The sequence below is a fragment of the Telopea speciosissima genome, chromosome 2 (assembly GCF_018873765.1).
Source record: "Telopea speciosissima isolate NSW1024214 ecotype Mountain lineage chromosome 2, Tspe_v1, whole genome shotgun sequence".
Classification (NCBI taxonomy): Eukaryota; Viridiplantae; Streptophyta; class Magnoliopsida; order Proteales; family Proteaceae; genus Telopea; species Telopea speciosissima.
Genome location: NC_057917.1, coordinates 53,185,909 through 53,196,249, shown reverse-complemented (window position 1 = coordinate 53,196,249; position 10,341 = coordinate 53,185,909). Strand labels below are relative to the sequence as shown.

General features: G+C 41.8%; 2 protein-coding genes across 3 annotated transcripts; one reads left to right on the top strand and one right to left on the bottom strand.

Annotated features, from left to right (window-relative positions):
* Positions 1–1,063: 1,063 nt before the first annotated feature.
* On the top strand, positions 1,064–7,792 carry LOC122652693. Of its 2 annotated transcripts, XM_043846510.1 has the most exons (6): positions 1,064–1,274; positions 1,380–1,447; positions 1,546–2,526; positions 2,557–3,462; positions 6,656–6,791; positions 6,926–7,792. In XM_043846510.1, exons 1-6 carry the CDS (start codon positions 1,118–1,120, stop codon positions 7,648–7,650), a joined length of 2,973 nt encoding a protein of 990 aa, XP_043702445.1. In that variant the 5' UTR covers positions 1,064–1,117; the 3' UTR covers positions 7,651–7,792. The 2 variants fall into 2 exon arrangements, with proteins under 2 accessions (XP_043702445.1, XP_043702443.1); XM_043846508.1 differs by having other exon boundaries at positions 1,546–3,462.
* Positions 7,793–8,644: 852 nt separating this feature from the next.
* Positions 8,645–9,804, bottom strand: LOC122652549. The gene has a single exon (XM_043846324.1). The coding sequence runs from the start codon at positions 9,708–9,710 to the stop codon at positions 8,919–8,921; it is 792 nt and encodes a 263-aa protein (XP_043702259.1). The 5' UTR covers positions 9,711–9,804; the 3' UTR covers positions 8,645–8,918.
* Positions 9,805–10,341: the final 537 nt, after the last annotated feature.

The following is a 10,341-nucleotide window of genomic DNA, read 5'->3' as shown; positions in this document are numbered from 1 at the left end:
GTCTTCTCTTCTTACCCGTGATCTAGAGGAGAGTAACCCCACGTTCACGTTCAGCTCCGACCTCCGAGAGAGAGAGAGAGAGACCAGTCATCAGTCTCCATTGAGTGAATCGACACCTCACACCTCCATACCTCTCAGTCTCCCTTTCGTCCTACGCAACGCACGCTTTCTGATGCTTGCTTCCGTGTACACTGTAACACTATCAACACTACACATGCAGCGATAGAGAGAGAGAGAGAGAGAGAGAGAGAGAGACAGAAGAGAGAATAGTCTCATCAGAGGAAGCTTTTTTTTCTACTTTGGCAGAAGAACCTAAGGTTAAGGCAGGAATCTTCTTCTTGGGTTTGAGAAAAGATCAGTCTCAGTATCTGACCTTCGCGTACGCTGTTCGCTCCCCAAAAAATCTTTTTTTTTTTTTTTTCCTCTTTTGATCGGGGCTTAGCCATCGCCAGCTGGAAACTGGAACTGGTACTTGCGGGGGCTCGGGGCATTGCGTGAAGGGATGGAGAAAGTTTTCTGTTGCAGATATGGATTATTATTGTGTACTGCGATCGTCGGCTTTCTGGCTACCCTGGACTTGTTTTTCTTCCATTTTCGAGGATCGCCAGGGATTTGCAGTTGTTTTTAGGGTTCTGCTTCTGCCGAAGTTGCTCACGCAATGAGAGGTACGGCGTTTCTTTTCGACGGTGATTTGATTGGTTTGTTGATCATTACTCATTACTCATTACTCATTACTCATTAGGGTAACTTACCTTTAGGCTGCGACGGGAGAAAGAGAGAGGGTGCTAAGGGTAATTTTGGGTCGTTGAAGGCTTTAAGCTTCTTCTGAAAAGTATTTTGGGGTTTGGTAAAGATTAGACTTGTGAAGAGATTTGTGAGGAGAAGGGGTTAGGTGCATTGGATTAGGGCATTCGTTCGGAAGTGTCTTCGTACCAGAGTTACTCTGCTTTCTCTTGAGTACTACGGAGCTTTGCTCTGAAATGTTTGGGGGTGCCTGATAGAGTTTAGCACATTTTCGGCAGCTGGGTAACATCAAAGCCAGAAACTTTCAGGATTTACCTTGTGGAGGAACTTCATTTGGTTTTTGTGTTTGCAATTTACTCCCTTCGTCGGAGAAATGAACGATACTTTGGGGAATACGTCGTCCAGTCTAGCCATTGCAGAGAAGCGGCCTCAGAGGCCCGGTGGTTGTGTTGGCATCTTCTTTCAGCTCTTCGATTGGAACCGTAGGCTTGCAAAGAAGAAGTTATTCTCCAAGAAACTGCTTCCACCAGGTTCTTTTCTTTATTTCTTTTTTTTTTTTTCAACTCTAACCAACTGCATTGTTGCTGTTACTTGTCCTTGAGTTGAACGATGTAGTTTGCCTTTCTCTGTCTTAGATCGTGCAAAGCGAGTTTCTAAGAAGTTTAGTGGAGATGAGAAGCGGCCAATGGCTAAGCTTTTACTGGTATGCATCTTTCTTTTCTTTGAGTGCTTGCTTTATGTGTGAGTATTTTTTTCACCGTTTTCTTTTCCTACTCTTTTTGGTTCTGAACGAAATGATAGATTGCCGATGAAAATCGTGGGGGTTTCCCTAATGCGAAGAAATGTGAGATTGATGGCATTGACGCTGAGCGGAACAGTGAAATGCGATCACCGGGTTTGATCGCCAGGCTAATGGGGCTGGAATCCATGCCAACAGTGCGTAAAGAAAAGCCAAAGAAACCTTCTTTTTCTGATAATTTTCTTTGCGACTCAGAAGACAAGTCAGTTAATGGGTTTCAAAGAACTTCCCAACACTTGGGTTTCGATCAAGAAGATATAAATGCGGACAAGGGTCGCTCGAAGCTGGAATCAAGGCCTCAGAAGCTTCAGAAGACAGGAATGTTCGATAGACGGCCTATCACCAGGTTTGGGGCCGAAGCACTGCAATTCAAGAGTGTTTTATCCCGTTCGAAGAAGCATCATCAGAAGCTTGCATCGCCAGTTAAGAGCCCAAGGAGACTCTCTGCGAGAAATGCAGCCCGGCTGATGGAAGCCGCTACAAAAATTTTAGAACCTGGGTTGCAAGCTACCAATAGAGCAAAATGTGCTCTCACTTATTCTTCTTCTCTGCTTGTTAATCCAGAGGATCACATTACTGTAGAAGGAACTACGGCCTTGTCACTGCACCATTCTAAGCATTATCCCTGTGGTGCCAAGTCTTTGAAGGAGCAGTTTCCGCATAATAGCTGTGGTAATCTGCTAGATGTAAACGAATTGAAGTCAAATGTTGAGGAACAAAGACCTGGGTTTCTGCCTCTTAATTCAGAGTTCAGTAATGCTTGTCAAGGGTCAGCAATCACCAAAAGAAAAGGGAACCCTCAATCTCCTGAGCAGGAGAGAGATGTTCTGCGTAATCAGAACCAGTTTATGCCAACTTCCCCAGCCAAAGCCAATATGTATATCCGAAGGGTAAATGTAACAGAGAGAAAACCTCCTTTCCAAGAAGATCAGGTTCAGCGTCGTGTTTCAAATCAGCAATGCAGGTCTCAAAAAGATTTACCTTCTTCCACCCTTCTTAAGCAGGGCTCTCAAGGACAAAATCAGATCCTGGTGCCTAAGGATAGGATACCTCGGAGGTCCAAATACACTAATGTTCAAAGCCGAAAACATATGTCTGCTGGTGATTGTGCTAATGGGACCAAAAATTTTGTTGCTTTAAATCGAAATTTAAGCAGTCCTGTGCAGCCAAGAATGCACCCTAAAGTACTAGATAATCTTAAAAATAACTCAACGAGATATGCTTATGACAAGCAAGATGATTCCTCATTGCAGCTAAAGACCCCACATCGAAAGAGGAGGCCGGCGAATTTTAGGGGGCAGGTTGAAAGTACAGGTATCCACAATTCATCATATGGAAAACAAAGAACCATTAGTGGCAATGTAAACGAGAGGAAAAGAATGGATCTGAATGCATGCTTTGTGAACCAGAACCATATCAAGAGTGAGCATCCCATTCTTGATGAAGGTAATAAGAATGTTGGTGATAAGGGCACCAATATAGTTTCTTTCATGTTTAGTTCCCCAGTGAGGCACAGGACTGCCTCTTCCTCCCCTCCAGATGTGAAGGAAAATTACAGGGGTCAAAATGAGTTCATGGGCAAAGGTACTTCCCAGAAAAAGCAATTATTTGGTGCAAACGATGAAAATACTTCTCATAAGGCAGTACGATTAAGTGGAGATGCTCTGGGTGCATTGCTGGAACAAAAGCTGAGGGAACTGACATTTCAAGAGGGGGATGGGCTGTCTATTTCAGAAAAATCTACTGCTTCAATCCTTGAAGAGCTGATATCTGCCTTAACTGCAGAAAGGACAGTTTCTCATGATGAAGAAAACTCTGTGGGTGGGTTTCACCAGAACAGTTTGTGCAACATAAATTCTGATCTCTCTGATCATGTATCTTCACATGGTGAGATGCTCAATTCAAAAAGAAATTTCCAGGTCAGTTGGTTTTCCTTGTATATCTTTTTGTTGCTGTTGTGTTATAAAGTATGTCCTTACTGATGCAGGAGCAAGATGTTGAGTGTCAAGTTTTTCATCTAGTAAGAAGTATTCCAGAAATAATTTTATTTATATAAATATGCAATATAGAAATAATAGAAGTTGGGATAATTGAAATCATAGAACTTGTATTGAAATGAAGTTCAAAACTAGAAATATTTGGCTTGATAAAAATATCTGTCAGCATGTGTCTCATGCCTGTAATATGAATTGTGTCTGACATGACCTAATTTCTGAAAAGGGTAAATTACGTAACGCCCCCTGAAAATGGAACGATACTCAAGTCACCCCCTCTTATTTGAAAATACTCATCCGTCCCCTTGTATATGAGCACTATGTTACAAATTAGTCCCTACCAATAGTTTTATGCTGTTAACTGATGAAGTCAGCAACTTAAAAATATTTAAATTCCTAAATTAGCCTTGACTAGTGTATAGTTATCATTTTACCCTTTAATCTAAAAACCCTTAATTCTATCCTCTTCCTCACATGACCTGCAACTCAATCTTAAGTAGAAGAGTCGCCGGAGAGCGGACGCCGAATGCCAAATAGTCAACATGCGGAGGAACGGTCACCGTTGATCTATTCATTAACCCTAACTTCAACGGAAATCCTCTCTCTCTCTCTCTCTCTCTCTCTCGTTCTCTAAGACTCTCTCTCTTCTCCTTCAAGTCTGCGAGTCCAATCCATGGAAGAGGAAGAGATCTAAAAGTATAAAGAGAGTAAAATGGGGAAGCTTCTTTGTGATACGACGGCGATTGCCGAGACTTTCCAAGCTTCACCACCACTCCTCCCTTGGAAACAACCAGAGACAGATTCTCCATGGGTAAGCTGTCTGTTGGCCTCATTGTTCAAGGGTTGCTCTCTACAAAAATATCCAAGAGCACTAGTGCCTGGTATAAATGAACAACAAATTCATGTAACCAGTAATTAGAATGGGTACCATGGAAAAAAAAGAAAGCTTATGAATTCATTCGAATGACTGGCCAAAAAGGTTCAAGACGGAAATAAGAAGATGAAGTGAGAAGTAAAGGAATACCTGAGCAAGGAAACGAGATTTATTTTTTCCAAATAAATCGTAAAGATTTATTATTTTCTATTGCAACATCACAGAAGCAATAAAAATTCTGGAACCTACAAATAAAAACCAAAATTTCAAGAATTCTTCTCCACAACATAATCACAAAACTCTATTGATCTTCCTAAGCAACCCATTGGTTGGAGCTTAAAACAAAGAGGAGACAATGAAAACGCAGTTGGTTGTTGGCAGCCATCAGACCTTACTCTGTAACCTTTATACGGTCAATGTAGATCAAGGGAGACGCTCTGTCTGAAGTTCTGTCTCGGTTTTCAGAGTTCTTCTCTTATTAGAGATCCCATTGTAAGCGAGCCCAGAAAGGAGGGAAACGAGATTCACCAGGACACTTCTTGTCCTCCCAAGCCATTGGATCGATATTAGTTTTCCCCCAAAGAAATTGCCTTTTCATGGAAAAAGCAATTCTTTTCTGCCTATCGCATGGAGGAGAGACGTTGAAGCCGACAGAAACTGCCTTTTCACAGCGTCCCAGAAGGCTATGGGATCTACTGTCGATGCTAGAGATCTCAGGCGTCGGACTGTCTCGAGCTTTCCTTGAAGATCACAGATCTGATGGCTTGAATCTGGAAGATCTCATGGCAGCCATGTGTTGCTGTTGATGTTGGAGTTGGATCTGGGCTTGAATCTCCTGAATAATGAATAAAAGAAGAGCGATCGCATACCTAATCTCTCCAAAGTGCAGAATCCAAAACGCATTGTTTCGTTTCAGTTGAGACTTGAGAGAATGCGAGAGCAAACGAAAAGAGATTCTGCAACAGCTAACTAGAACTACCACTTTAGTTGGGTAAATTGCAGCCTTAAAGGTGAGCAGGTCCCTAACGTTTGGAAAAGAAAAGTAAGTTTCAGAGGGATTGAAGGATCTCGGATCTCATTGCTCGAGACTGGGCGTATGATAAGGGGGTCTAGGGTCAGTTACAGAGAAAGACAGAGAGGGCGAGAGAGTAGAGAGATTTGGGTATTTTAAGTGCATTTTCTACAAACGTTGGGTACCTCAATTGTCATTGTTTTTCTTATTTTGGTTGAGGTTAAAATTGTCTTTTCAGTTTTTGGATTGTTTTAAGTTAACACCGTTACTCTAGGGGGGGATGGATGAGTATTTTCAAATAAGAGGGGGTGACTTGAGTATCGTTCCATTTTCAGGGGGTGTTACGTAATTTACCCTTCTGAAAATGATGCTTATTCTTATTAAAGTTGGTGTGGATTGAATTTGGAATGGGAAAAAAAATAAAGTATCTGAGGAATTATGAGTATATTATAGGAAAATAATGCTGCCTATTGTTTTCCAATTGTCAATTTTGATTTTTAGTTGCTATTCTATTCCAGACTGGTGAGGGCGGGCCTTGGTGCAACGGTTACAGTTGCTCCATTGTGACCAAGAGGTCACGGGTTCGAGTCTGGAAACAGCCTCTTTTCGAAAGCAGGGGTAAGGCTGCGTACATTATGACCCTCCCCAGACCCCACAATGGCGGGAGCTTCGTGCACTGGGTATGCCTTTTTTTATTCTATTCCAGACTGGTGAAGAGAAAAGAATCTCATAACTATTACCTTGAATCATGCCTTAATGTACAATTAACTAATTTAATTGTTTATGGGATAAAAGGTCAAGGAAATTTGGTATTTTGGAATAAGTGCAAGATTCAACATGTGACATTAAGGAAATTGAATGTTTCTACTTATGGAAGATTCTCAAAATGGTCCCAAGGGTACACCACAGAACTAAACATGCTTGAGTAACTGAAACAAAGGTGAGAACTGAAAAGGAAAAGGATAACTACTTGGAAGAAACAAAAAAAAAAGGTCAAATCAGTTCGTAGAGGCCTGATGGAGTTTGCTTTTCTATAAGTGGCTTAAGTAAATAGAAATGGCAAACCCGATTTTCATTTATGCATGCTCCCTGTACTTATGGTTTGACATGCATATTTTAAATGCTTTTTGTGTACGAGTTTTAGATTCTGTCATTTTGTATCTTAACCAATGCATGCTGTGGCATTTACTATCTCCACCTAATTTTAGTTCATTGATTTCCTCTCTTTTCAGACAGAAGCAAAGGCAGTTACAGTTTCAGTTGGCTTGCCTCTTTCTGGGGATGGGGAACATCCCAGCCCTTTGTCAGTTCTTGAAGCTTCTTTCTCTACTGATACTTGTCTCTCTGACAGTCTTGATGGTGGCTCAGGTAAGAATCTGCGTTAGATTTTTGGGAATAAGGTTTTAAGCAATTGAACTTGTGCCTAAATCTTTAAAGAGTTTATTTCCTAGTTATATAAATCTTAATTTCTACAGTTTTTTCTTACGTGCTTCTTGTCCCAGGATGCAAGATGCAGCCAGAGCCCATGGATTGCTTCTATGACCTACATCAGACATCAGGTGCTGATGCTGATCTTTTGGATTCTGCAACCTCTTTCAGCCAAGGGAGTGTTGGAAGGGAGGTGGTGACAAATTCCTTCTGCTCCATTTCCAAGTTATTAGACAGTATAGGCCTTGCTGAAATTGGACTAGATGGAGACAAACTCAACCATGCCAGGGAGGTTTTACTGAATGCTGAATTGTTGTTTGGAAATGCTTCTCCAAGTGTTGGTAAGGAAGACTTCGTTCTAGGCCCAATTTTCCTTTCGGAGTTGGAGATTCTTTTTGATGCACTGTCTAGAAGTTCCGACTGCAGACTGGGTTTCATGCAAGCCAAAGAGGGTAACCAACTGAGGAAGTTCCTTTTCGACTGTATGATAGAGTGTCTGGACTTGAAATATGGCCATTGCTGTAAAATGGGGTTCAAAAGTTGGAAAAATTTGCGATCAGGGATGAGGAGAGAGAGTTTAGGGAGGAAGGTTAACGAGGAGATTAGAATATGGACAGATTTAGCTGGAAGGAACACGGATGAGATAATAGATAGGGAAATGAGTGATTCCTCGGGGAAATGGATGCATTTTGAGGTTGAAGCATTTGAGACTGGGGCTGAAATAGAGCAATACATACTTAAACTCCTAATCAATGAAATGGTTATTGACCTCTTGCCACACAGAGGGAGTTCCATTTGAATCTCATCTATGGAGACAATCATATTGACTATGTATGAGTTACAGGGCAGATGACTGACCTTTGCAATACGGGAGTGGGGGGTGGGGAATTTCTTCTGATTCTCAGCGACAGGGACAGCTATTTTGACTTGTAGAAGCTACACAGCTTGTCAACTTTGCACCTCACCCTGACATCCGTCAATTGTAACCGCAGGGTTAATCATGACTCGGCACCCAGTCAATCCTGGACAGCATGGAATTTTTTTGTACAAAATGATTGGCTCCTCTGATAAATTATAATTGCTAAATTTACTGTAACCCTTGTTATTTTTTCTTCTTTGTTCTAATGTTTGAGCACTTGCACTTGCATTTCACTTCAGGTTTATCCCTCTGAGTTTCTTCTGTCATTAAAAATTAACTTGGTTAGAGTGTAGTAAACCCTAGCATGGCTCATGGTAGGGGTCATGCTAAGTGATTTTGTTCTGTATTTGGGAAAGGTCAAACAGAAGCTATATGGGTTTTTCTATGGAAGCAGAAACTTCTTCAGAAAAAGGGGCAGGAGATGGAGCAGAATTCATAGTGTGGCTGAGGAAGCATGATACACCACGGTGATGGGAGTAACATGTCTAGCAGTTAAGAGTGCAAACTCATGGCTTCATCGCATGGTGGCCGAATTGGACAGTGAAGAATATCCTCAATGATAGTTGAGGGTAGGGTAGCTGAACCTCAACTGCCCAGTGAGAAGAGATGTAGCAAGTCAGTTACAAATTGCAGTTGCATTGATGAATTTTCATTTGGGTTTCATTCTACATAATACATATACAGGAGAATCAATGGCTTTCTCTTTTCTGTACACCTGAGGAAGGCCTATTGATATCCAAATGTCTGCAGACATCATCATATCAGTTAACAGTTACCTTAGCCATTGAATCATGCCGGCTTGATCCCGTACTTACTGGACAGAAGAAAAAGCTCAAAAAAGAGATTCACAGCTATAGATCATCCACTTACAGCTAAGAAATTCCAACTCTTTTATTTATCATCAATTCCAGCTTTTTATACATGACTTTTCAGTTTATAGCTTCATACACGTGGAAAAGGAAAAGGTATTGAAGAAAAGAAGAATATAAAATCCACAATCAATCCGTGAAAGAATGAGAAATAGAAGGAAACACCAATTCTCTCAAAACAAGGAAGAAGAGAAGGTACGAAACATTTATACGGTTAAGTAGAAAAATAAAAAAGAGAAGCGCATTGTGTATGGGAAGAATGGGACCACAGCTCCACAATCAGTAGTGTCTGTAGCCTAAAACAGTTCGATTGATCCCTCGGCTGCCCTTCCCGCCTCTGCTCTCTCCATTAATGGCAGAGGCAACAGCAGAAGACAGTCCTTTCAGCTCCTCAACGCTGGCGTAACTCTTTCTCATCAATGCTCCCCCACCCTTCTTCTCCATTGCATTGGTCGATTTACTACCCAGTTTCGATGTCGCCACGCTCAATTTCGAAGTCTTAGAAGAAAGTGGTGGTGTCATCTCCAATATGGACGGCAATGTCGGTGATGGGGGCCTTCTGTTCTCTTTCCTCAGAATGGCTGAGAAATCCGGCACCGATCGAGTAACTACTGACGTTCCATTCCTCGCACGGCCTGCAACTGGCCCTTGGAAAGTTACCCTTTTCTTGGGAGACGTCACTGTCGACTCTGGTACATCCTTGATCATCATATTGTGTTTGCTCCTTAGCTTGGATTCTCTCAGTTCAGCGTAAGCCCTGTATCTCGGCCCTCTTTCTACAGCAAAATCAGCCAGGGTGAATTCTAGCAGCTCGGGTAAAGAGGAGGAGGTCGAATTCAGAGTATGGATGGAAGCATTGGGATCAAGTGTTGCATAGAGAGATTCTAGAGGGTGACTCGGCTTATGGGTTTTTGGTGGCTGGGCAATGGTAATCTCCTCCTCCTTGGCTGCTGAATTCGAGTTCCCGAGAGAAGTTAAAGTAGAATTCCTAGAGAGGAGAAAGGCCTTGGGATCAAGATTGTGACTTCTTGGCAGATTGTTTTGTTGCAGAGCAGAAGTAGAGTCGACCATGGTTTCTGAATTTGAGCTTTGGGAGGATGTTGAATTCTTAGAAAGCAGAAAAGCCTTTGGATCAAAGGCTGCAAGGAGAGATTGAAGAGTGTGATTCCTGAGCCGTGGTACGGCTCCAGAAATCTCTGCCATGGTTAATTGCCGTTCTACACTTCCACCTCTGTTGGGTGTTGGCTGCTTCGTGTCCTCGTCACGGAAGAAAAAGGAGAGATTCGATTTCGTTTCGTTAACCCTTATTATGAAGTTTGATCCTCCAACGGTCTAATAAAAAGGAAGGAAAGAGGGAGGAGCAAAAGCTTCAACGGTCCACTGGACCAGAAAACGGACCCTTTGTTCCCTTTCTCAATTTCAAAAGTCATAAAAGGAGAAAGAGAGAAAGAGAGAGAGAGAGAGAATTTCTTTGAATTACTCCCCACCGAAAAATCAAAAAATTTCTTTGGATTGAAAGAGAGAGAGAGAGAATTTCTTTGAATTACTCCCCACCGAAAAATCAAAAAATTTCTTTGGATTCCCTCTTCTCTAGGGTCAGACTCATATTTAATCTTTCCTGTCGTCTTTTAGTCTGGATTGGACCTTTGAGAAATTATCTGAGAAGATTCAATGGTTCACGAGACTTCATGTCAATGAGCTA